The sequence below is a fragment of the Patagioenas fasciata genome, chromosome 3 (assembly GCF_037038585.1).
Source record: "Patagioenas fasciata isolate bPatFas1 chromosome 3, bPatFas1.hap1, whole genome shotgun sequence".
In the NCBI taxonomy this organism is placed as follows: Eukaryota; Metazoa; Chordata; class Aves; order Columbiformes; family Columbidae; genus Patagioenas; species Patagioenas fasciata.
The window spans coordinates 3,658,981-3,685,608 of record NC_092522.1 but is presented as its reverse complement, the minus strand read 5'-3'; the positions used below and the strand labels follow the sequence as shown (position 1 = coordinate 3,685,608).

The 26,628-nt window shown below is 38.1% G+C and overlaps 1 protein-coding gene across 12 annotated transcripts in view; it reads left to right on the top strand.

Moving 5' to 3' along the window:
• USP34 (ubiquitin specific peptidase 34) overlaps window positions 1-26,628 on the top strand; it is a 118,683-nt gene that overhangs the window by 45,347 nt on the left and 46,708 nt on the right. For 10 of the 12 annotated variants that reach the window (XM_071805649.1, XM_065833173.2, XM_065833170.2 and 7 more), the window contains 22 exons: window positions 5,888-5,969; window positions 6,064-6,156; window positions 7,875-8,000; window positions 8,408-8,537; window positions 9,110-9,145; window positions 9,551-9,681; window positions 10,227-10,837; window positions 11,303-11,517; window positions 13,097-13,212; window positions 13,296-13,423; window positions 14,529-14,618; window positions 15,458-15,553; window positions 16,624-16,706; window positions 17,884-18,038; window positions 18,667-18,780; window positions 19,728-19,827; window positions 19,961-20,120; window positions 20,539-20,665; window positions 20,762-20,909; window positions 22,441-22,541; window positions 23,980-24,189; window positions 25,769-25,894. In XM_071805649.1, the coding sequence (XP_071661750.1) occupies window positions 5,888-5,969; window positions 6,064-6,156; window positions 7,875-8,000; window positions 8,408-8,537; window positions 9,110-9,145; window positions 9,551-9,681; window positions 10,227-10,837; window positions 11,303-11,517; window positions 13,097-13,212; window positions 13,296-13,423; window positions 14,529-14,618; window positions 15,458-15,553; window positions 16,624-16,706; window positions 17,884-18,038; window positions 18,667-18,780; window positions 19,728-19,827; window positions 19,961-20,120; window positions 20,539-20,665; window positions 20,762-20,909; window positions 22,441-22,541; window positions 23,980-24,189; window positions 25,769-25,894 (3,178 nt within the window). The remainder of the gene's footprint in view (window positions 1-5,887; window positions 5,970-6,063; window positions 6,157-7,874; window positions 8,001-8,407; window positions 8,538-9,109; window positions 9,146-9,550; window positions 9,682-10,226; window positions 10,838-11,302; window positions 11,518-13,096; window positions 13,213-13,295; window positions 13,424-14,528; window positions 14,619-15,457; window positions 15,554-16,623; window positions 16,707-17,883; window positions 18,039-18,666; window positions 18,781-19,727; window positions 19,828-19,960; window positions 20,121-20,538; window positions 20,666-20,761; window positions 20,910-22,440; window positions 22,542-23,979; window positions 24,190-25,768; window positions 25,895-26,628) is intronic. The other 2 variants (XM_065833174.2, XM_071805650.1) reach the window with 1 other exon arrangement.

Here is a 26,628-nt window from a genome sequence, read left to right as displayed (position 1 = left end):
AGTATCATCAGGATTTTTTAGCAAATATTTCGCAACAGTAGCTTCCTTCCTTTATCTGCGTGGTTGCGAATTTTCCCGTGGTATGGCAAGCTAAAGCATCTTCTGTCTAGGAAAACATAGCATTTCACAACCTGTGCTTGAAAAACTGCGACAGAGAAATCTACTTTCTAGCTGGAGGTATTTGTATGTCTTTTTAGATTTAGTTTACTCCACTGTCTTCTCTAGGATTGAGGGTTTGTGGTGACTGAATATGTTTATCGTCCAGATATGTGCAATGTCTCAGTGATTCAACTTCATAATATCCCTCAGAGATACACTTTCAATTTAGCTATTCCTGGCTCTTAAGATAGAATAAAATTCTTTGCAGTCTAAGGTACTGAAGAGTATGAAATCTATTAAAGCTAAAAATAACACGACGGAACAGAAGAGTCTTCAAGTCTTTGAATAGTGATTACTAAAGCTATTCTACTGATGTCAGTGAAAATGATCATGCCTTGCAGGGAGGGAGAGATTATTTTTTTGGTGCTGTTTGCCCCACGAGAGGAAAAAGTGGTGGTTTATTCCTTAATGAGGACACTGTCCGCTTCTAGAAATAACATGTGTAAAGAGATACTTTGTTTTGCTCTTCACTCGGCAGGCAGCCAAGAGTTGGAGTAGCAGGTTGATGCTGAGACGACCTCCTGCTTCATTTAAACACTTGATTAGCCTCACTTGAAAAGCTTCCTACAGAGTAATTTCACGTGTCCAAAATTCCTTTCACCAGTGAACAGAAAGATCTGGACTATTTCTTCTCCTTTCTTTTCCCTCTCTTTATTTATTGGGATATTAAACTGCAAGTTTTGTATTGCTTTTTCCCTCGCCGCTGTTCTCGTAGCTCGTGTTAACTCTTGCTTTCCCAGTTTTGGTCCAAGCTCTCCAGCTGAACGTACCGCAGCATCATTTAAAAGCATCTTCCCCTCTCTCTGTTACACATTCCAGGCATCTTTTCAGATTTTCTCAGCTCAGTAGTGCTTCTTTCTAGTGGCGTACACCTTTCTAGTGGCATACACCATAATTTAATGAATATTCAAGTCAGAGCCGTGGGGTTGGAGCATCTAAGAAGAAAATATATGCTCATAAACAAAAGCACGTTCTCGAATGTGTGTTGGGAAGGTGCCTGCTGTTTCTGATCCCGAATAGCTGAGATCAGTGTTTCCCATCCATTGTTATGTTGTAGATGCTATTTGAGTGATTTTGTTAAGAAATGTTAGTCTTCATCCTTTGCCAACTGCTTGTTTTATTGCTACATTTTTTTCCTTTAAAGTTGTATATTATATTTTTCAGTTGTATTTCACCCAGTGCTGAGCTGGTGTGATTTGGTAGCTGCGTGAATTGTGTTGGTGGTTCACAGATTGGATAAATAAGGTTTTCTTTGGGGGGGGCGTTATTTTGCTGTGGGATTTGTTCCTGGATCTGGGTCATCATGTGGCTACCAAGTATTGCACCACAGCCTTAGATTAAAATGTTTCTGGGACTTTAACCCAGTCCTCTTATAGAGAGGCATTCATTGACCTACCAGGAAAATATGTAGTTTTCCTCCAGATGGTTTTATTTACAATAGTCAACAAAATTCAAGCTCTAGTACTCGGCTTTCCTAAGTACAAGTTCACAAACATGAGGTTATATCAGAAACTGCGAAGCTTCCACTCTTCCCTGCAGGTTAATGGAATGCCTGGGGAAACTAACGTCTAAAGTGCTCAAATTTCATTTATTGGAAGTAAAACAGTTATTTTCCACAGACATGAATTGACGGTGACTATGAATTAAACGTCTAGAGGTCATGTAGCCCAATATGTTGTGTAGATTTCTAGTGTGAGAAAGATTTAGAGACAATTAAACTGAGTAGCTGCTACCTTCTGCACTCTCCTCCCACACCGACAACACACATGCATAGAGAGTATCAAGTTCTTTAAATGACTTTTGCTCTTGCTGTCCTGTGGCAGATGAATGATTTAGGCTCCTGCTTGCCACAGAGCAGCGTTTAGATCACTTAATGAAAAGCGCAGCTTAACAGAATTTGATGGCAAGGATCGCTCTGTTACTTAGTGCGTGGAGGAAATACGCCAAGCAGCATGGGCTGTGAGTTGGTTTAGAGTGATTTCTATGGGAACAGGTTGCACACAGTGGGCAAGGGCTGCATAAAACTCATTGTACCCAACGTATCGGTGTTCAGTTGCCGTTCTGCTTCCTCGAGGGTTTCCCACAGGAGTTCTTGCCCTGGCTGCAGCTCAGGCTTTTCCCTCCTCTGGAGCCTGGACCAAACTGCTGCTGGTTTGGTTGGGGGGTGTCGAGTGTGTCCGTCACATTCCAAACTAAATCTGTGGAAAATAGCTACTATGTGTTATCGCCAAGGTGAATGTTCTTATTAAGGTCTGGCTGGCTTAGATATATAACCTGTAGGACTGTTCTTTGTACTGCTGCCTTTGTGTTAGAGGAAAAAGCGTATCTATTCTTCCATCATAATGCGTGTTTTTCACTCTCGCTATTTCCTTCAGGTTGAAGGAAGGAAATTTTTCTATAGCCTTTTGAAAAACTTCTTCTAAAAGAAAACTTGAGCATATTTTTACTGAAAATTGAGTTCTTGCTAAGTTGGCCTGAATTGTAGCCGTATTGTATAGTAATAGTCATATAATAATTTGCAAATTGTTCTATGAAAAATGCTTTCAAATGACAAAAAATACAGACTACATGACAGAAATTTTAACATAACTAAAAACTGAAATTAAACAGCATTGAAATATATTGAAAATTTTACTTTTAATAAAAAGTTATTGTAGATTGCTGTGCTTATTGGGGCAGCCTGGAACTCATAGAGTTTTGATGAACTTGGATGTATCTGAAATGTCTCTGGGCTATAGACCTCCTGTTAATTATTAAAGTAAAAATAGGAAAAGTGACAATACACAAACTGAAGTCAGAGGTTAATTTATTAATAGGCTGGCGGTTTATTATTTTTTATATTAAGTTCTGGAATTGTGAGTGAAGATGTTCACTCTATTTGAAAGTGAGGAAGCTTATCAAGGAGCTGGAAAACCCCTGGACCAAAAACCCTTTTCCTGAAGTAGAGGTGTTCAGGGAATAATTCGGACATCATTTGCACCGAAATCAGCTTTCTTTGGTGAACCCTTGAATTGACTGTCATAAATATATATATTTTAGTGTATCAGAGAACAAAATACTTAGTGCTGGTAGTAACTTCATCATTTTAAAAGGCAGTTTATCTAGTGATTGGTGTGTCCTCAGCACAGTTTTCTGGGAGGAGCAGTTCTCCCTGGGAAACACAAGGGCTGCATTCTGCCTTTCACAAGTATCCTCTTGTTTTTGGTCATCCTCAGCAAATCCATATCAAATGAGTGTTTACCTTCAGAAATCCAAGATGTCATTTTATCATGGTTGAGCTCACCAGTCGGTTAAAGAGTTTTTTACCGCTGAGAATACATCTATTAAAAAAAGGCATTCCTTTGAAAGAATAATCCATTCTTTCTCAGAAGAAAACTGTTGCAGACTCGAGATAGAGAACTGCCATAGTCATTTAACAAAATGTGAAGGAACTCTGTGAGAGAGTTTTTGCCCTTTCCTTTGGAGGAGCTAAAATGCAACATATGACTCTGGATATAACGTCAAATGGACATTGTGCCACTAGCAGAAGTATTTAAAGAGGCACACAGCAGTATGTCCTTCCTATTAATATCGTCTTGTGAATCTAGCAGTGTTGAACTGGGGTTCATTCTGAAAGCTACAGGTTTAGAAATTCAGATCCAAGAAGAAAATAAGTGGTCCTGGAACAAAATTACCCTCATTGACTTATGACTCAGGTGTTGAGGCTGCTGGAGGACCATATGCAGTGCTGGTTTTCACATTTTGTAGCTAGAAGAGCATCCATTTAGGTCTCCTGCATCTGGTGGGTGTATGTTCACTCACGAGACCAGATCTGTCTACCTTTTATATGTGCAAATTGCAAACTATGAAGTTTTCTGCGTCTATTTTGCTCATGCAACAGCGCAAGGAAGCAACGTAAAACCATCATGAGGAGCTGGGGGCGAATACGCCATGAGTTCAAGGAACTTTTTGTCAGGTTGCATTCAGTTTTCAGAGTGTGGGTTGGGCACTTGTGCTTTAGGATGAATCTGCAATATCAGGTTTACCGACTGGCTGACAAAATGCAAAGTGGTAGAGCTGTAGTCTCTTGAGCCACATGAGCAATGCAACTACGGTCACTTGTGCTTGTCAGCATGGAGACAGGTGGAGAAGAGCAGTTTTCAGAGCAATGTTTGTTCGTAAAGGAGACCCCTGGCGTATATCCACATGAAGAATAGGTTCCTTTAGCTGTAAAATCTGCAGAATCACAGCTCGCATGTGAAGAGGTCTTACTTCAGATTTTATTAGATGGAAATCCCAGCCCTGAATGAGCTTGTAACGTGCATGCTCCAAAGTTTGGTTAAGATTAGGCATCTTTGGGGTGCTGGGTGTCATCATTGGGCTTTGGTTTTGGTTTGAAATAAAGCTGTAGGAAGTTCAGTAGATCTGGATTTCATGGAGCTGACCTGGCTTAATCTTTTTTATCCCTCTTTGAGCAAACGGACTTTACAGTATGAGAACTAATTTATTAATAAACCGTAAATGATACTGTTGGTAAGCTGTTGTACCTTGCAAACCGGTTATTACTTAAATATAAGGGGACATATTTTTTTCCAACAACATAAAAATATTTGATTCCCTGTGTCCTGTTATGAGACTGGAAGAGGACAGTATAGGAATGATGTGTGTCAGGTAATAGGAGCTATGCTGAGTACATACATAGGGATCAGGCAGTTCAAACAATTGAAGAGCTGGCAACATGCCCTAGAAAAGCAAATCCTGTTTGGAAAACCTACAAAGGTAGTCTCTTTTTTACCTAAAGAATCTTGTGATCAAAACTGGCAATCCTGGAAGTTTGATAGTGACTGTGAATGTGATATGGATAGCAGTGGTAAAAATAATCCTTCTCTAAGACACCCACTCCCTCCCATCCTCTCATCTTTGTGAAACAGAGCGCTTTTATTCCAGGGCCATTTAAACTACTGTGATATCTTCTAATTGCTTCTGGTGCCAAAATCTGGGTAAACAAACGTTTGCTTGAAAGGAAGGAATAAAAAGGAGCTTGTGCGCTGGTTTGCAGGCAGGGCAGTCCTGTCTGCATGTTCAGCTTTTGCTTTGGAAAATGCACTTTCCTTGTCCTGTTCTGCTTATGGATTGGCGGTGGGTAAAGTTCCCTGTTGTTATAGATGGAACGAAATGACAACTTTGAAGTATCTGTATGCTACACGTGTGTAAATACAACCATGTAAAACATAGGTTTTGAAAGCTGCATGAGTTGCTATTTATGCAAAAGAATCTAATAATTATTTAAATGGTTTTCTTTAATCATCCTTTCAGTCACTCCCACCTTTAGATCCATTTGTGAACTCAATAATTCTGGAATATCATGATAAGCCTGGGTTAAATAGCAGTGTTTATAAAAATGTTACCTCTGAGGTCTTTGCAAGTGGTTTGCAGTTGGTTTGTTGAGCTTGATTAACTAATAAAATTGATAGAATTGTTGGTTACGTGTTTGTTAATGATCTAGAGGGGTGAGTGGGAAATGTTGCTATTTGCCATTAGTCTTCCAGCTAGAGAAAAAAATACAGAAATCATTTGCTTCCTACCTGGATGAATGAATATTGAGTGTGGTTTGCATTCAAAAAAGCTTTTGTATGCCTGCTACAATTACAGGTATTAATTTGAAAGGTACGCTGTGCTAGGGAAAAGCACAGTGTATATATTATGGGCAGATAATTCTACATATGTTCCCACTCTTTGTCATCTCTAGGTCAATTGCAAAAGAGCTTGCGGACTGGCTTATCAGCAACAATGTCGTTGAGCACATTTTTGGACCAAATTTACATATTGAGGTTTGTATTAAATTCTTGTTGGTTTTCAGTACAAACATGGAGGAATAACTTCTTGTTCCAATAAAGCTTTCTTCAATATGTTCTCACTTTGCAGATCATCAAACAGTGCCAAGTGATTCTGAATTTTCTTGCAGCTGAGGGGAGACTTAGTACTCAACATATAGACTGTATTTGGGCCGCAGCACAGGTATATATACCATTTTTCTAATTACGGGAGTGATAAAAAGAAACAAACAACAAAAAACCAACCAAACACAAAAAAGCAAACAAGAACCAGAAAATGACAAGTTGATTTTGGTTTGTATCAGTAAATATAGCTGAATTTATTAGTTTTTCTTGCCTGTTGTGAGTGTTTTGCTGACCAAAATTTGAAGTTAGGTGACTCCTCCAATTACTGTTTTTTCATTAGATGCAAGAATTCAGCCAGACTACTTATATACAAGAAAAGAGAATGAAGTTGCATAGCAAAACTTTTCACTATGAATGGGAATGAAGATCGTAGGGTGGATGTAATATTTTACTATCATGCTAAACTGCCTTGCTCCTATGTATTGTAGCTTCCGTTTCTGTTACTCCTAGTGGGAATAATCAGGTGAAAACTGTGGCAGTGAAGCTCACAGCTGTGCTACAGGCCTGGTGTTAAAATCTCCAGAAGGCACTGAGATTTCACTTGTTGCTTGGTGAACCTGGAAACCCTGATAGGCTTTTTTCCTGCAGAGAGATACATTTGTTTGCTACTTTTAATGGTTTGCTATACTTTTAGGTTGTGATTTCTTTTTTACTGAGGGGATTTGAATGCAGTAGACGGTTTGATTTCCTGTTGTGGAAAATGGTTTTTTCCATGGTTTCAGTCAGAGAGAAAAACAAAACCAAACCCACAAACAAACAAAAACAACCTGAAAAAAACCCTCAAAAAAGTCAAGATTTCAGTGACCATTTTTCTGAAAAAGCAAAATAAAGGTCAGAGAAATGTCGTTTGAAAGGCTGACACCTTTAGACTGAAAGAATAGGAGGCCTTAATGTATTTTCCGCTTTTTAAACTAACTTCTTGACCAAGAATTATCTTGTCTCAGTTGAAGCAGGTAATTCAAGATGCTTAAATGCATCCTTGTGTAGAACCCACATAATTTCATTCCAGTTTGCATCCTGTACCCTATAAACTGCCAACATGGATATTTTATATTCCAGGAAGACAAAGTAAAATAAATAAAGAAAAAAACCCACCCTTTTGAGGTGCATATGTGATAACCAACATTAGAAATGTTTTTTTTAGAAGCTTCCTGTAACCAGTATTTTATTTTTTGAATATCTACACCCCTCCAAACATAATGAAACCTTCTGAGTGACTATCAAAAGCCGCATATAACCTAAGATGAAACATCTAGGAGCACTGTCACTTTAATGTGTAAATAGAGCAGTGAGCTAAACACATTGTCATATTTTTTGACATCCATTACTGGAAAGACAAAAGAGCTATAAATAATTCTCACACAGTCTCTTCTTTTTGTCTCACATTAGCCTGTAATGTCTTTATTCGTATTTATTCGTATTATTAGGTAATCATCACAAATATTGTTTCCCTCTGGATTTCGCATATACACTCATATTTTGGAAATTATATTTAAGCTAAAATACAAAAAAACCTTCCAGTTCTTCTTTTCACCGAGTCTCTTAGAACTGGAACTAAGGAAGATATTGTTACATTTGATTTTACTAAGCTTTACATGGTTTACAGTATAAAAATGAGGTTTAGTCAAAATTGCAAGTCTGGTGTAGTTTGGAATTACTAAAGAACTTCCTGAGAATGTGTGCAAAGATGTTGTTTAATTGCTGCAATTTTATCAATCTTTGAATTATTTCGAGTTTGTTTTGCTGTTCCTGTTATCTTCTGCTTGTACTTTGTAGCTAAAGCATTGCAGTCGTTACATACACGACTTGTTTCCTTCGTTGATCAAAAACTTGGACCCTGTCCCACTTCGCCATCTTCTCAACCTCGTCTCAACGCTTCATCCGAGTGCTCACACTGAACAGGTAACAACAAGGCAAAGGCACTCCAACCAGAAAAGAAATGTTATTATGTTAAGAAGTATTATGGATTTGTCTTTGCCTTTCCAAAGGAACGTGTGTAAAAGTAACATTTACTAATGCATAAGGAAGGAAACTATGAGTATTTTGTGATGTTTCTTCAAGTGGACCTTGTCTGGCTTTTGAATTCTAATCGTGTGCAGAGATTTTTGAAGACTGCGTGGCCACTGATAGAAGATTTCAACTTCATGTCCCAAGTTAAAAAGTGCTTTGCACCATGTTATTATGTTCATTTATTTTGATGAGTTTATTTTGGTGAACTGCAGTGTTGGCAGCTAGAAAGGTTAACAGTGGAGCTTTACGTACAAAACCTTCTGCTTCTTAATGGCACCGTTATCTGGTTTTGTTTCTAGACCTTGTATCTGGCATCAATGCTCATAAAAGCACTGTGGAATAATGCACTAGCAGCTAAGGCTCAGCTGTCAAAACAAAGCTCTTTTGCATCTTTGCTAAGCACCAATCTGCCCATGGGAAACAAAAAAGGTATGTGGTTTTCCAATAAATCTGGTAGTTAAACGTTAAATTTTCATAGTCTCCTTGTTGACTTTGGACAAAAAAGATGTCTAGAACTTTTTACTTGGAGTATTTTTTTAAAATGTCATGCGGGCTTATTTTTCAAGCAGAAGTTGAGGATAAAGACAAAAGCGTTAAAACTTCGCGAGCCCATTTGGAAAGCTTGCTATTTCAGATCAGTTCTGGTTATATATGTAAAGTAAAATGTATTTTTCTATTTTATCTTTTTTTAATTCAGAGGATGGTCCATAAGTCATCAGTTAACTATTCTTGTTCTGCTGAACATCTGTAACTTACATAGCTACATAAAATTTTACAAAAACTAATTTTTACCTAGTTTTTGATATTACATGCTATTGCTTTTCTTTTTTTTTTACTTGACTGTGTATTTCCCCACAGTCATTGCTAAAGGTGCTGCCAAGCCATTTTACTGTCATTTCCCTTTCTTTTCCTACTGCTGATTTTTATGAATCATGGACAACTATATGCTGGACAAAAAGATTTTTAGTCACTTATTTTTCCATCCTGCTTTTTTCCTTCAGAAGAAGAGGAGCTCAGAAGAGCAGCCCCTTCACCTTGTAAGTATAGTTTGAGAAGTACAGCACAACCTGATACATTCAATACTACGGTGTTTTTCTACAGCTATGGAATTTGAATGGACGAACTAGTACAAGTTTGAAATTATGTTTTTATGAGGAGTCAAATGAAAATTCTCTTTTGTATAAAATCTAGGAAATTCATATAGCTGTGCTATATACTGGCAAGAAGAGACATCAATACAAATTTTGTAGTGAAATGCACAGTGTTCTAAAAATAATTTGTAGTGTTTAGGTATGCACATTGTTTGAGTTATGTCCTTTGTTTAACTGTTTGCAGGAAGAATGCTCTTAAGGTCAACATTTGAGTCAGATTTATGTAATATAATGTAAATATTGCAATTAATATATATCACCAAGTAACTGGGAAATGTGGTTTTGAACTAGGGTCACCAGCAGCAAGCCCTCAAAGTAGTGACAACAGTGACACCCATCAGAGTGGAGGCAGTGATATTGAAATGGAGGAGCAGCTCATTAATAGAACAAAACATGTACAGCAGCGACTTTCAGATACAGAGGTAAGAGTGTAAATCTTAATCTGTGAATTGTGTTCCTCAGTTACCTATTATTAGCTATGGAAAAAATGTTTTTTCTGTAATTGTTTCAAAATCTGGACAGATACATAATATGCGTGCTTATCTGCAGCAGGATAGTGGAGAGCTAGAATCTTATGTTCTGAGCAGCTTATGCCTTCCCCCATGAGCAAATACACTGCAAAAACCCACCTCAAATGAACACATTCCTGCGTTTAAATTGTATTAATCTCCTAGTAAGGGATTGCATGATATATTGTTGATGTGCCACAATGTCACTCTGTGTGCAAAGCTTGCACATGTAGACTGTTGCGAATAAGGTAATGCAAAAATTAAATTATTCAAGCTGAATCTTGCTCAGAGAATCTTGTCACTGGCAACCAAACTGAGCAAGAACGGAGGCCTGTAGATTTGACACACTTCCTTAAAAATAAAGAATGGTGTTTGAACGATGATGATGTCGATTATATATTTTCAGTGGTGATTTATTTTTCCACCGATCTTAAAACAAAAACTACTGCTAATTTCAGGAATCCCTGCAAGGAAGCTCTGACGAGACGGCCAACAGCGGTGAGGACGGCAGTAGCGGTCCTGGCAGCAGCAGCGGCCACAGCGATGGATCCAGTAATGAGGCCAACTCCAGCCACGCCAGCCAGTCTGCTGGGAGCCCCGGCAGCGAGGTCCAGTCTGAAGACATTGCAGATATTGAAGCTCTCAAAGAAGAGGAGGATGAAGAGGAAGAAGACAGGAGTCATAATCCCCAGAAAAGCAGTCGGAGCACAGACCTACAAAGCAGGAAACTGGAATCACAAACAGGCATTTGTCTGGGAGATTCACAAGGGGCAGCGGAGAGGAGCGGTGCAAGTAATGGGGCAGGAAAGGACCATGTTTTTAACACGGACTCGGTGACACCAGTGGATAATCGAATTAGGATGCTGGATGCTTGTTCTCACACTGAGGATGCAGAGCATGATATGACAGGGGAAATGAGCAGCGCTCACATTTCACAGGGTTCTCAAGATTCTTGTATAACTCATACGGGGGACTTCCTTGGGGAAACTATTGGAAACGAATTATTTAACTGTCGCCAATTCATTGGGCCGCAGCATCACCACCACCACCACCACCATCACCATGATGGGTAGGCAGCTTGACATTTCTTCTGATTCCTTCTGTAACAGAAATGAAAGTGGTAGCAAAACAGTCCGTTTGGGCAGAAATTTGTATGGCCATTTTGCTACAGTTCGGGATAATTTTGTCTAACAGAGATGATAGTTACCACACGTAGTTACCCAGTAATCTGTTTTGTTAACATCTAATTAAAGCGTTTTGGAATCTTTGTATTGAATAAATAAGACAACATTGAAGAAGATACTAAAATTGTTTTGGAAAATGCTGCTTTAAGTTAACATTAAAGAAGTCAACACAACCATCATGATAGTGGGACCTTCAATTTATCTGTAACTGGTTTTTAAATTCACGTGAGGGTCTGTTCAGACAGATGATTCATTGTGACTTTAGCTTTAGGGAGATGTCTACTCGCTTGTAGTCTGCTATAAACAACTTTCTCTTTGCTATCGTCCATTCTAATGTTCTTCTTTTACAGGCACATGGTTGATGATATGCTGAGTGCCGATGATGTCAGTTGCAGTAGTTCCCAAGTCAGTGCAAAATCAGAGAAAAATATGGCTGATTTTGATGGGGAAGAGTCTGGTTGTGAAGAAGAGCTTGTACAGATCAATTCACACGCTGAGCTCACATCTCATCTCCAGCAGCACCTTCCCAACCTCGCCTCTATCTATCATGAACATCTTAGTCAAGGTACGAGTCATAAAATAGAAAAACATTGTACTTTTAACTCAGTTTTATATGCTTTTGAATGAGTCACCAATAATAAAAATGATCAAATTATTTTAACCATGTATCTGTTATTGCCCAAAGAAACCGCAGTGACTACTGGGATTTTAGTGCTTCTTCCAAGAGATTCATTTTTGTATCACAGCAGATGTAGCTGTATTTACCTTTTGAGAATTTTTTCCCCTCCATTTCTACTGGAGCTCTTAATGCAAGTCAAAACAAACAGAAGTGCCAAAGAGCCTACCAAATATTTTGTTCTGATCAGTTCTTAAAGTAAAAAGAAAGGTGGTGCTGAAATGCGAGACTTTTTATCCCCTCTCTCTCTCTAAAACTTTATGTGATTTTTCTTCTGGTGGGTGGATCTTATTGTGATTCTGTACATGTGTCATCTTAAATGAATTACCCATAATGGGCTATGCAGAGGATCATTTTGGAAAAATGAGTTAAAATATAACTTGATATCTTGGGGAGCTTGAAGGGCATTTTATGCTGTTTCATCTTACACTGCTAAATTTTCTAGTTTACTTCAGGGTGCAATTTAAGATGCTACTAAAACACTTCTCAAGAATTATATCATCTTTCCATATGCTATTGTGACAGTTTTATCTTCTGTTTTATCCTCCTTTTAAATGTAATGGGGGGGCTATGCTTAGTGAAGGTGCATCATTTTTCTTCTCTATTCGAGCAGATCCAAGCTTGCAATCTTCCAACAGACAGTAAACCCAGTACTATTTATATCTATTCCAGAAGCTCAGTTGAATAAGAAGTCAGCATTTTTTCCCAATATTTTCCATAGATATGGCACATCTTTCTGAAGATCCATATTATTGTTTAAACATGAGGCCTTCAGTGCAGCTTATTTTTGACACCTCTAGTTTTGCACGTGCAAATAATTACAGCAATCCAACTTTTCTACTCGACTTTGCTGTTCCATGAAAATAGTATCAGATAGTAGAGAAATGAATGGTACCAGCTGTGGCCACATAGAAGGAAGAAAATGTCTATCAGTATTTATGCAAATATGATGAGTTTCTAAAATAATTCACTTTGATACTCTGTCGTATATAAAAAATGGTGTTTGTTTTGCCTGATGTTTAGTTAGATAGAGGAGATCATGCAGTATGAGAGGAATTCATTGAAATGTGCTTCTTCCTTGCTTTCCAACCATGGTAGTTATAAAGATACTCTTCTTCGGACCACAGCACTAAAGAAAGACTGAAGAAATATTTTAATTACACTATTAATTAAATTAAAAAGCAATAGCACCTGCAATTCTTATGTGCTGTTTTTATTGTACCTTCCCATTACCCAAAAAGAAAGTAAATATTGACCTACCTGCCCTGTTGACTTCTCATATGGTCATAATATTTTGTCTTCTTTTAAGAACCCACGTGTAAAATGGACTCTAATTAGAGTGGTGTTGTATACGCTTTAAAATAGCCATGTTAATTAAAGCATGTTGTTGTTCATGCACTTAGGCAGTAATGTTCAGATTAGATAGTTCCTTCTATTTATTCAATAACGGTCTTTATATTTTGTTCAGGACCAGCAGTTCATAAACATCAATATAATAGCAATGCGGTGACGGACATTAATTTGGATAATGTTTGTAAGAAAGGAAATACCCTTTTGTGGGATCTGGTCCAGGATGAAGATGCAGTAAGTTGAATACCGGAAAAGAATATTTTTTAAAAGAAAATAAATATATGCTATTCAGTGCCCTTTCTTTCTACTTGCTGTAGATTCATCTCTCTGAAGGGTTAATAAATGAAGCAGAGAAGCTGCTCTGTTCCTTAGTATGCTGGTTCACTGACAGACAGATTCGAATGAGATTTATTGAAGGCTGCTTAGAAAATTTAGCAAACAACAGGTAACTTAAATCATAAATTCTCTGGTTTTACATGTATCTTTTTTTGCAACATATAGGAAATTCAAGTTGACTATAATGGTTATTTCATTTTACAGGAAAACAAGTTAAACCAGACAAAACCAAAAGTGTAAAAATAAGTTTTCAAGGTGGTGTGGGTGTATCTGATGTTTCTATTCTGTTGGTGTCCTGAATTTCTCATCACATTGCGTTGGGCTGTTCTCCCTTCTGCCGGAGCTCACTGCCTTCCTACCATTTGGTAAAATCAGGCCCACGTCTTAGCAAGTTGAATGCAAGGTCGAGTGCCTTAGCATAAGCATTTTGAACTGAATATTTAGATTTTACATGCAAGTGGCTGCGGAACAGACAAGTTCTTTTCCACCAGGTCTGTTGTGGTGTCTAATTTCTGTGAAGAAGCAGCTGAAGGTAGAAGTAATACCTTTACCTCAGATAATTTGTCTAATACCAGCCAAAACTGTGAGATTATACAGTTTGAAGACTGGCAAAAGTGACATTTATTTAATTGATACAACCGCTCAACTGCTGAACATCACCTGCATTGTTGTGTTGTTACCGTCTTGATGAGAATTGTATTTGTGAGATGAAGAAATGTAAAGATGCTTATCACCGATGTGCAAGTTCTGTTACATGCAGTTTATGCGCTTGAGTTTTCCTAGTCTTACTAAACACACCTACTTGTGTCTATAATGAGCTTAAGGCAGATATATTTCTGCTATTGTCTGTTTGTAGAAAAACCATACTCATTTTGCTGAAATTTCAAAAGATGTTTTATGAAACTCAAAACTAATAATTTCTCTTTTGAAATTTAAGTAATTTTTAATAAGAAAAAAATGTATACTGTTTTATTTTTATACTTGTCCAACAGCTGCGTGTCCAAGGTATTAACATGTAAAGAATTTGAAGTACGTGTAGTTCAGATTGAGAAAAGGAGTTGGCCGACATGAAGGTGGATTTCGCACGGGTGTTTCCAGTGCTTTCAGTTAGTCTGTTGCTCACCCAACCTCAACTTCTCAAAGTAATTTTAAAATGGACTGTTTCAATTTTGTAACAGCCATGTATTGTCATCATTTCTCTCTTTCTCCTCTAGATCAGTAGTAGTTTCACTTCGTCTTCTTCCAAAGCTCTTTGGTACGTTTCAGCAATTTGGGAGCAGTTATGATACACATTGGATAACAATGTAAGTAGCGCCTTGTCCCCAACAGCCTAAATCAACAGGAGCAGTGAAATTTTAGGGACTGCTGCAAGGCTTTAGTGTGTCCAGATTAATAATGACCTAAGGTTATCATCTGTCTGTTGCCTGGCCTAGATGTGTGAGCTTGTCTTATCACTCAGACCTAGATTTCTTCATAATACACATGTGTTGTAAATGAGATGAAGACTAATTTTGATTTTTTTTTTTAATTCCCTCTCTCCCCTTTAAATAGCAAAGGATTTTCAGACAGTACTAGGCAAATTGTAAAAAGTTGTCATAACTTGATGCTATGTCATTCTGTTCTGATTATAAGTCAAATGCTTCTCGGTAGGAAAAATTTGGTTTATAAGAAAACATTTGGAATGGGAAGATAGATAGTATAGCATTCCATACTAGAACAAACCGTGTAACTAGCTGGTCTGACTGTGAAGAACAGACTGCTGGAATTTTGGGGAAAGATTACAGCTATTATCAGCAATTTTTCTTGGTCTTTTTGCCATGACTTTTAACTGATATGCCTAGTTCTGAGTTTTGGCTCAGACTTTTTCTGAATTAAGGCCTTTAGAAACAGTTTTTATGGTCTCAAAGGGGAGTGTTTTGCCAGCCCTATGCCTGAAAATAATGCCATTGTGGAGCCTGTTGGATGACACAGAAGAAGAGAGTACTGTCTAGCAAATACTCTTGAATTCATGGTGGATGAAAAACGGAATGTTTACTTTGGCTTTATGTGTGTACAATTTTCCTATAGTAGCTGTCTAATTTCTGTAGCTTTTCTGATCTTTTAAAGCCAAGCATAACACTTTCTGCCCTTTAAATTGACACAGGTGGGCAGAAAAGGAACTTAACATGATGAAACTTTTCTTTGATAATTTGGTACACTACATTCAGGCAGTCAGGGAAGGACGACATAAACACGCGCTGTAAGTACAAAACTGGCTTTGAGTGCCTGAGATTTGATGTTTGTAAACGTTTCTTTTCTGCTTTTCTTCTGGTGCTTCTGATGTGTTCTTATATGTAAATACTTTCTATAGGGACATTACATGTTTAGGGAAACAAAGGTCTGTAACAACAATAACATTTCCAAAAAGCTTCCTTTTCTGTTAAAAAAAATGCAACAACTCTCATGTCATTTTTGTTAGACATTTTGTTGAATATTTGTTTGCAAATAAAACATGAAGATTTTATATATTCAAATCAAAGCTATTTTAGATCATAAAACTATTCAGATTATTTAGTTTTAAAATCTGTGATCATTAACCTTTGTATTTAACACATCTATCCGTACTTTCCAATCTGCATAATAAAAATTAGGTGTATATACCCAAGTGATGCAATTTCTAGCTTCCCAACCCTGGAGGAATGGATTTGTCATGCTTTGACAAATGTCAAAGTCAATATGTAAATATGGGCATCCACAACTGAAAAACATTGCTATTTATGGGTCAGGTTTTTACTTCTTCATACTCCTTTCCATTGGCTGTTGCTCTTGTGAGAAATATTCAAAACCCGTGGAAAGTGGGACAAATTGCTTCTGATTCAGGCAAAATGATACATTGTTCTGCTCCTTTGACCATTGAACTTCTACCTTGTAAGTAGAAATGAAGTTAATATTTGTATGTGAAGTTATGAAAATGTTTTTATAAATAATGGATATCAGCTGGAATCAGAAATTTAGGGTAGAAATACCAGCGTTTTACAAGTTAGGGAGAAAATTAAGGTCAGATCCTGCAGGATGCTCATGACAGAATGGTGCACTTAAACTGGACTGCATTGCCAAAAAAACAACCAAAAAAGGTACCTTATCTAGTAATGACAAGTGTGTCATTCTGTTAAGTGTACCCCTGCAGTCTAGACTATATACTGAAGTTCAGAAAGAAACTTACAAGAAAAAGATATTTATGCTTTTAAGAGGCACGTGTATGGATGGGGTAAAAAAGTAATGACAACAAACAGTTAAATTAACTTTTTAAAATACAAATTTAAATTTTAGATACAGCCACAGTGCAGAAGTTCAGGTTCGTCTTCAATTCCTGACATGTGTGTTTTCAACTCTAGGATCGCCAGATCATTTCAGTAAGTATTTGAGGTTACCTTACCGGAGAAGCACCTCATAATAAGGCTCACGTAGTTCTTAATAATCAATGTTAGCTTAAATAAATGATATTTTATACATGCAATTTTAAATAATCTCTGGTAGTGTTTCAAAAGACGGAAGATTTTTTTGATGAAAGCACAGAACCAACATTGGAGTTTAGATTCTATTGGAGTTCTGTGAGAACAAATTTCTATGTTCTCTGTGCTTCATTTTTTGTAAATATTAGGACTGTTGTAACTGCTGAAATATAATATATTCTGTATTTTTGGGTTTTGATTCATATCCATAATATTCCCAGAGATCCTTTAGTGGAGTACACTGTAAGTAAGTTGTGATACCAAAAAGGAACAGTTCTTTATATATTAAAACTCTCAGAAATTAGCTTACACTTCTGTGAAATTAGTATATAATATGGTATACTATATGATAGTCGATGTGTAGAGATCTGTACAGATGCTGAAAAGTTTTCTCTCTAAAAGGTTAAAAACAGAAATCTTTTGATGTGGCTGGTGGAATTCCGAGTCAAGCATAATTTGTAGTAACCCTTGGTGGCTTTCTCTTCCGTAAATTCTTTTGACCGCTCTCTTTTTAAGCCCTTATAAACTAATCGCCTTCAGTGCTTCAGCATCAGCTCTGTACAGACTTTTGGTTGAGTATATATTGAGGGCATTTATTAAAGTGATTGAAGAAGAGAGGAGTTATTTGGGTAGTCTAATTATAGGTAGTCAGCATTGGCACACAATGTATGGCTTGTCCCTCTGGTCAGTAGAGGAAGGAAGAAGAATATCTGTAGCAAAGTGAAAAAAGAAAGTCAAACACTGTATTTGCAATTGCTGATAGGATAGCCACAATTCTTTTTAAAGAAATTTGTTGGGATCACAAATGTTTATCTGCCAGCTGTGCAAATAAACCTACTGTTCTCCTGAAAGGAGAAGTGATGAAATAGAGATCCTAGTTCCAGCCACAGTCTCAATATTGAGCTCGAAGTTGCAGCCAATAATTACTTACAAACTGAAAAAACAACCCACTGTTTGGTATGAGATCCCAGGTTTCTTGTTTCCAAAAACTTCTTGTCCTGACAAAACTCTTCTGTGTGTATTTTGCTGTATATTTGATGTTATAAAGGAGTAGTTAAAAATACTTTCCTAATTTTAGGGTTGAGTTTAGAACAAGTGGACATACTGTGGCACTGCTTAGTAGAAGATTCTGAATGTTACGATGATGCACTACACTGGTTCTTGAATCAAGTACGAAGTAAAGATCAGCATGCTATGGGTATGGAGACTTACAAACATCTTTTTTTGGAAAAGGTATGTCGAGAGTTAATTACAACCTCCTAATAAAAGCGTTTCTTTCCAAGTCAGCACTATTTAATGTAGCTTAAATTGTTTCTATGAAAAATATGCCTTCAGTGGTCTGGGAGGGCCCCACTTGTCATGCAATGATTTTTCTCTGCTTGGAGGGAAGAGAGTAACGCATTGACATAAATTCTTTTCACACTATTATTTACCTGATTGCGCAATAATTAATGTAGTCTGCTGCTCTTTCAAGGTTACACATTTTTTTGTCTAGTTTTCTAAGCGTATGATTTTTTTTTAATGGACGTGTCTTGTCTGCTGACAAATTTTTCTGCTGTTGATAAGTTAAGTAGCTGATATTACCAGAATAATTCTAGTTTCCTCTGCACTGTTACAGTCCAAATCAGTGGTAGAGAAAAGTGGTTTGTTTAAGCCAATTGTAGTTGATTTTTTTATATTGTACATAACATTCACAGTGTGGTCTTTTGCAAGAATAAATTTTAATTGATCTACTACATTTGAATAAGATTGCTAATAAAAATGACATTTTTCTGTGCTAATGAAATAAATAGCCTGTAATTGCTATCCATTCCAGCACTGAATTGTTTTTTCCATACTAAAGTGCATTCATTTTGTTTAGATGCCACAACTAAAACCGGAAACAATCAGTATGACTGGCCTAAACCTCTTCCAGCATTTGTGCAATTTGGCTCGATTGGCTACCAGCGCGTATGACGGCGGCTCAAACTCAGAGGTCAGCCCAGATTCTGCACTCATGTTTTTCTTCTTTCTGAGGGAAGGGGAAAATTAACTTACTTATCCTGCAGTGACTTATCTCCTGAGAACTTAATGGCTTGGATGTTATTTACTAGTTTGAAATGGTAATGTCACAGTCCATAGCGGTGACATCTGTATGGATTCCTGCCTTGAGGAGAGCCCTGGAAGCTTAGGATTCAAAACTTGCAAGTGTCAGACACTGAAATGGAGATAAGAGGAACCAGTGATCCTGACCTTCGCTCATGGCTTTGAACATGTGTGGATTTTCTCTCTAGAGGCACAGACAGGAAACCACAAAGAAAGTGATACCTGTTGCCTGTGTGTCTTTGTGGACTGCATAATATACTTGGTATAACTGAACCCCGTTCACTGTGGTGTTTAAAGAACGGGTTTGTAACGTTCTTATGTTATAAATAAGAAGATTCAGCTGGCATTCAACTAGGCGTATTTAATTCTGACTAGAAATCTGTTGTAAAATGTGTCTCAGTTTACGTATGTGTTTTACAAGTCCTTCTGTAGTTTTTCATATAAAGTATCTCAGAAATAAAATTACATCTAGGATATTTTTCTCTGAATTGACGTGAGGCAATTTTTAATTAAAATTTCCATTCTTGCAATGAATATCAATAATAGTTGTGATTTTAAGGCTTCATTTGAAAGTATTCCTGTTTGTCAAAAATGAAAATTCATTCTTGAATTTTAACCAGTTCTCACACTTCAAACTATGAAAATATTTATGAAGGTTACAATTGTATAGTAATTGATGTGTGCAGTGGTGACAGCCCGAGCAGAGGAACAACAGAGATATTTTTAGTAGTTGCATCAAGAAGCGAATAAAATGTCTCAGGTCAGAAAAGCATCACTCCCAGTAAAACAATGAGGTGATGTTTTGTTTCTGTGTTTGTTTTCCTTTTGTCAAAACAGTTGTGTGGCATGGACCAATTCTGGGGTATTGCTTTAAGAGCACAGTCTGGTGATGTTAGCCGAGCGGCTATCCAGTATATCAACTCTTACTATATCAACGGTACGAATTTTTACTTTTATTTTCTGTTTAAAATGTTTAAAAAAAAATTAACGTGATTCTTGTTTTATTCTTGGTATTAAAATGCATAGACCTAAAGTTATGTGTATATAATTGACTTTAACTGATATTACAGGTAAAACTGGTCTGGAAAAAGAACAGGAATTTATTAGCAAGTGTATGGAGAGTCTGATGATAGCGTCTAGTAACCTTGAGAGAGACTCGCATTCAAGTCTGACCATTATTGAAAGAGGACTCTTGATGCTGAAAACTCACCTGGAGGCTTTTAGGAGAAGGTAAATAGCTCCCTTGTTATATTTGGATGCAGAATTTATTTATATTCCTTTTATCATAATGACGAATGAGTTATTATTCTTAATGTAAGTATTAGTTTCTCTGTTTTTCTTTGTGTGAAGTAAGGACAGCAGTGGAAAGTTTTGCAAGGTAATATATAAGGTTTAAACAATTAGGAGAGTTGGCCCTTGTTGCTATGTAAAGACATATGAATGTGCTTCATGTTTTCCTATCCCTCACTTTTTAAAGTTATTTAGTTTTATTTGAAAAATAGGGAGAATATCAATAATTTCCTCTTAGCTTGGAAAAAACAGTGAATAAAGGTGCAAGTTTTGGCTTTCCTCTCACTGTTTATTGACAATTTGTGTTAAATAGGTTTTGACAAAAATACTTTTCCGCCATTTTTACCTGCTTCTTAAGGTTTGCGTATCACCTGAGGCAGTGGCAGATTGAAGGCACTGGCATCAGCAGTCACTTGAAAGCCCTGAGTGACAAACAGTCGCTACCACTAAGAATTGTCTGTCAGCCCGCAGGGCTTCCTGACAAGGTAACTTAAAAACCTTTTAGAAAGCGCATCCCACAGTGTTAAATTTCAGTAAGTTGACCCTGCGCTTTGAAAAATAAAATCTCTGGTTTATTTCAGATGACTATAGAAATGTATCCTAGTGATCAGGTGGCCGATCTACGGGCTGAGGTCACCCATTGGTACGAAAACCTGCAGAAGGAGCAGATAAATCAACAAGCGCAACTTCAGGAGTTTGGCCAAAGCAGCCGCAAAGGGGAGTTCCCTGGTAAGCTGGGTTTGGAATAATCTAGTTTTACACACAAGTTTTACTTTTCAATTGAAACTGAGACTTCCAGTTAAAATCTGCACTTTTACTCATCCATACTCTACTTTGGGGACTGCTTTGTATAGATTTCTTTTAAAAAAAAAAAAGGACTTTCTAATACTATTTTTTGGTCAGAAAGATCTCTGTGAACTATGGTTCAGTGTATTGAGTGTTTACACTTTAAAACTTGGGTCATTCTGCATCACAGGAGACGTGTTGTAAGGGACATAGTGCACACCTCTGACTCAGTGACCTTTTACTCTGTCCATTTTAATGCACCTGTATTAGTTAATCTACAACAGAAAGAAGTTCCTGGTTAGGAACATGAAATTGTGATAATTTCACCAACTGAGGTAGAAATCTGAGCAGAGTTTATCAAATTCCAGTCAAAATTACAGGCTCATGGTGTCAGCGTACAAGTTTTTCCTCTTACCTTTTCACGGAATCACAGAATCCCAGAATGTCAGGGATTGGAAGGGACCTCGAAGACGATCCAGTCCAATCCCCCTGCCGGAGCAGGAACACCCAGCTGAGGTTCCACAGGAAGGTGTCCAGGCGGGTTTGAATGTCTGTAGAGAAGGAGACTCCACAACCTCCCTGGGCAGCCTGGGCCAGGCTCTGCCACCCTCACTGAGAAGAAGTTTCTTCTCAAATTTAAGTGTTCCAGTTTGAGCCCATTACCCCTTGTCCTCTCATTGGTTGTCACCGAGAAGAGCCTGGCTGCATCCTCCTGACACTCACCCGTTATTTATTTATATACGTTAATGGTGTCACCCCTCAGTCTCCTCCAGGCTCCAGAGCCCCAGCTCCCTCAGCCTTTCCTCACCCGGGAGATGCTCCACTCCCTTCAGCATCTTTGTTGCCCTGCACTGGACTCTCTCCAGCAGTTCCCTGTCCTTCTGGAACAGGGAACTGCTGGAGGGGCGGGAGAACCTCTCTGACCTACTGACCACCCCCCTTCTAATCCACCCCAGGTACCATTGGCCTTCCTGGCCACAAGGGCCCAGTGCTGGCTCATGGTCATCCTGCTGACCCCAGGACCCCCAGGTCCATTTCCCCTACGCTGCTCTCTAATAGGTCATTCCCCAACTTATACTGGAACCTGGGGTTGTTCCTACCCAGATGGAAGACTCTACACTTGCCCTTGTTATATTTCATTGAATTTTTCCCTGCCCAGCTCTCCAGCCTGTCCAGGTCACTGGATGGCAGCACAGCCTTCTGGCGTGTCAGCCACTCCTTCCAGCTTGGTGTCATCAGCAAACTTGCTCCTTATAGAGCTAAATCTCATTGCCCTTAATTGGCTTTTAGTTGTTTTCTCAGGTGGGGTTTCAATTTCATTAAATTGGTGTCAACTTTTGGCTCTTGAAATTCTAGATTTACACCTTCTTTTTTCGTCTATTGAAGGGTGTAGTATTAAAAATAAGTCTTAGGGCTTCCATTAGAAAATGAAACTACGATTCCAGAAATCTACTGAAATACGTTTTTCTTCTAGGTGGCCTCATGGGACCTGTGAGAATGATCTCATCTGGGCATGAACTGACAACCGATTACGATGAAAAAACGCTTCATGAATTGGGTTTCAAGGATATGCAGGTATTACCAGCATATAGATAGCACTCACTGAAATAGATTTATATGTTGCTTTGGTCTAGCACAGCTGATACAGGTAGTTGTGGTGGAAGGTCTACATTTCTTTGGGAGCATCCTACGGTTTTCTGAAACGAGTTGTTTCAAGCTACCCGACACGCGCCCCAACTTAATGTTGTCAGGCCTTGCTCCTGTTGTCAGTGTTTAAAGTAATTAATCATTTCTAAAAGCTAATTCTAGTTATGTTAGCAGATGTGAAAACTCGGAGTGAAACAAAAATTTCAGGTTTTTGCATTCATCAAAGAAAACTGGAGAGCAATGACAGCAGAATCAAGTATCCTCATTTTGTCTGAATCGTTGAACTCATTTCCATAGTAGCAGTGACTCTCCCTCTCTTTTCCCAGGTTAAATCTGAAGCATTTTTAAACATCTATTTGTGATTTTCTATTTCGATTCAGTATTCCTGTTAGAGTGGTCTATCCATAAGTTTGCTGAAATCTGCACTATGGAAAAGCTTAATTTGATTTGTATACATATGAATGACATTGTGACTATTTGAGGGAGGTGGGGTGTAACAAAACTTAGTAGCACATCATCACGTACCTTCTATCTAAAGGAAAACTAAACTACTGTACGCCTACAGGCATCTGCTAACATCTTTTCAGAAAGATTATTAGTGGCTGATACGCTTACATGTGCCACTCCTGGCTGTAAGTAATTGTGGCAGCCAGTCTTTGTTGGCTCTTGCAGTTCTGAATCAGATGATCTGTTTGAGTGCATCTTCCATCAGTTCTTTTTGCCAAATGTATTCGGTTAATTCAAAAGCAAAAACAGTTTTTAATTTTTTTTTTTTTCTTATTAACATAGATAATTTTACAGAATTACACTATGGTGCAATCAGGTGTTTGCAGAACTCGGAGCAGCAGTAACATTCAGTCTGAATGGCTGGATGTGATCAATATTTGGAGGTGACAACTAGTCAGCAGGAGCAGTTTGCCTGAGAACGTTGTTATGCCAGTATAACAGATGTCTGCTTTTCCCACCGTGCTGCTATTTGTGTCACTGTGCCCTCGCTAGCATCCTTCAGTTCTTTGAGCCAATTTATCTCATTTTTCCTCTGGATTTGTTTTTGTGCCATTTCATTTATATACTGAGAAGTCAGCCCAGCATTAGAGTCTCCCCAGCCTGAACGGCAAAATAAGGGATGAGGGACAAGAAAACAGCAAACAGTGTATGCAGCTATGCCACAAATGCTTGAAATTAAAGCAAACCCAAGCTGTAATTACAGTAGTTGCTCAAAATACTGCTCAGTAAAGACTTGATAACAAAAATACTGATATATCTTTAAGTTCTTCATTCTGATCCTGCTGAAACCATTCCATGGCTTTAGCATATGAATTTTTAAAATCATCTCTCTCCTGCTTGTTGTTCTCTCTGTTTCTAGATGGTGTTTGTATCCCTGGGCGCACCGAGGAGAGAACGGAAGGGTGAAGGTGTTCAGCTGCCAGCGTCTTGCCTGCCCCCTCCTCAGAAGGACAACATTCCGATGCTTTTACTCCTGCAAGAACCTCATCTTACCACCCTTTTTGATTTGTTGGAGATGCTCGCCTCTTTCAAGCCTCCTTCTGGAGAAGTGGCTATGGAAGACTCTGAGGTAATTTAGAGTAATTTTATTAGAAAAATTACATTTAAGACCTATTTCATTGGATCTATTTTTCCTATCTAGCCTATTTTTTGTGTACTCCATCCAATTGCAAGATATGTTTATTGTCTGTATATTCACATTTCACAGATGGTGTAATCATTATCATGATTTTTCTGATTTTCTTAATAACATTGTTCAGATGTATTTTAAATGTTTTACATATTGTAGAAGCTATGAAAAAGTAATTCTTAGGAAAGAATATTAGTTATTTAAAGAGATATTGTGACTAATAATGGGAATTGGCTTGAAGAAAGGTTTGTAAAGGTTCTATTGGAAAAACTCAGGTTTTATATCTTATATGCCATATTAGCTTGTGGGAAATTAAATACGCACTGGTATATTCAAACCAGGAGTTTGTTTTTAAGTTTTATTTGCACTTGAGTATTTCAAAGTATGTAATAAGCTGTGAAGATAATGGAATTATTCTATCTGGTGACAGAAGATACAGAGAAGGCAGAGTTACTGAACGCCTTCTTTGTCTCTGCTTACTCTGCCAGAGGCTGTCCTGAGGAGCCTCATACCGCTGAGGCCCCAGAGGAAGGCAGGACCATGGAGGTCTTTGCCTCGGTTGATGAGGACTGGGTTAGGGAGCAGTGAGGCAATCTGGACATTCATAAATCCATGGGTCCGGATGGGATGCACCCACAGGTGCTGAGGGAGCTGGCTGAGGTCATTGCTGGACCGCTCTCCATCATCTTTGCCAAGTCTTGGGAAATGGGAGAGGTGCCTGAGGACTGGAGGAAAGCAAATGTCACTCCAGCCTTCAAAAAGGGCAAGAAAGAGGACCTGGGTAACTATAGACGGGTCAGCCTCACCTCCATCCCTGGGAAACTGATGGAACGACTTATCCTTGGTGCCATCTCAAGGCATATCAGGGATAAGAGGGTCATTGGGGGCAGTCAGCATGGCTTCACCAAGGGGAAGTCGTGCTTGACCAACCTCATTGACTTTTATGAGGACGTAACAAGATGGATGGATGATGGCAGAGTGGTGGACGTGATCTACCTTGGCTTGAGTAAGGCATTTGACACAGTCTCCCATGGCATCCTCACAACTAAACTGAGGGAGTGCGGTCTGGATGACCGGGTAGTGAGGTGAACTGCAAACTGGCTGAAGGGAAGAAGCCAGAGAGTCGTGGTCAATGGGGCAGAGTCCTGTTGGAGGCCTGGATCTCGTGGAGTGCCTCAAGGGTCAGTACTGGTGCCTATATTATTCAATATATTCATCAATGATTTGGACGAGGGAATAGAGTGCACTGTCAGCAAGTTTGCTGATGACACCAAGCTGGGAGGAGTGGCTGACACGCCAGAAGGACCTCTTTTGAGGTCCCTTCCAATCCCTGACATTCTGTGATTCTGTGAATGTAGTTTCTTGCAGGTTCAGGGAGACTTCAATTATCAGGTCTATTTATGGATTTACATTGGATAGGAGATAGCTTCTTAATTAAGAATAAATACATTTTTGCACTTTGAAATCTTATTTTCTCCAAGAAGTTCACAATAAGAATGGTTGTTCTGTGATTTCTCAGAGTTCAAGGTGCGAAGAACTCCATCTCCATGCAGAAAACTTATCCAGACGTGTCTGGGAACTCTTAATGCTTCTGCCAACGTGCCCTAATATGTTGCAGGCATTCCAGAATATTTCAGATGAACAGGTGAAAAGAGAATGCTTGTTTTACATGTTTATCTTTATTATATTGTGTTTTAGTTGAATTTTCTCCAAATAGGAATGTTAAATAGAAAATGTGTTAAGTAGGCTGAGACACAAGTAAACCTAATAATTCTTATGAAATTAAACTAAACAGAGATGTCAGCTTAGTTGCCAAAGTTTGTTTTTATATATTCTTTTAAATCAGTTAATAAGTGAAAAGAATAGTCAATACTAATTGTCACAGTCTTGGTTTGAATTGAACCAGCAATTTCTTCATTTGCAACCTTGTTTTAACACTATGGCTGTTGTGATAGGGATCCTTTTGTACTCCCTTCTACACCTTCACAACATGGGTACTTACCTAGTTGTTTTCTTGTCCTAGAGATAAAAACTTTGCCTCTTTTAAAGCTGTTGAAATTGCTTAGTAACAGTTTTTAGATATTATGCTTCTTTATGGTCACCCGCATCAAAATTTTAGTGGGAGTTATAATTTAGAGTATATAACTTTTGGCTTCCTTTACTGAAAAATTGTTTATACCTTTATCTTATAATAATGCTGGAGGTTTACCAGGATTTCGTTGCTGAATGTACATTATTCAAATGGTTAATCGTGTATAGAAATATGCTTGAAATTATCAAATTTCAAATAACAGATGAAATTAAAAGCCAAATAATTTGTCCGTGTCACTTTAAAAATCCTCTCCTTGCGTTTTTTAGATAGATCAGCATTACATATAA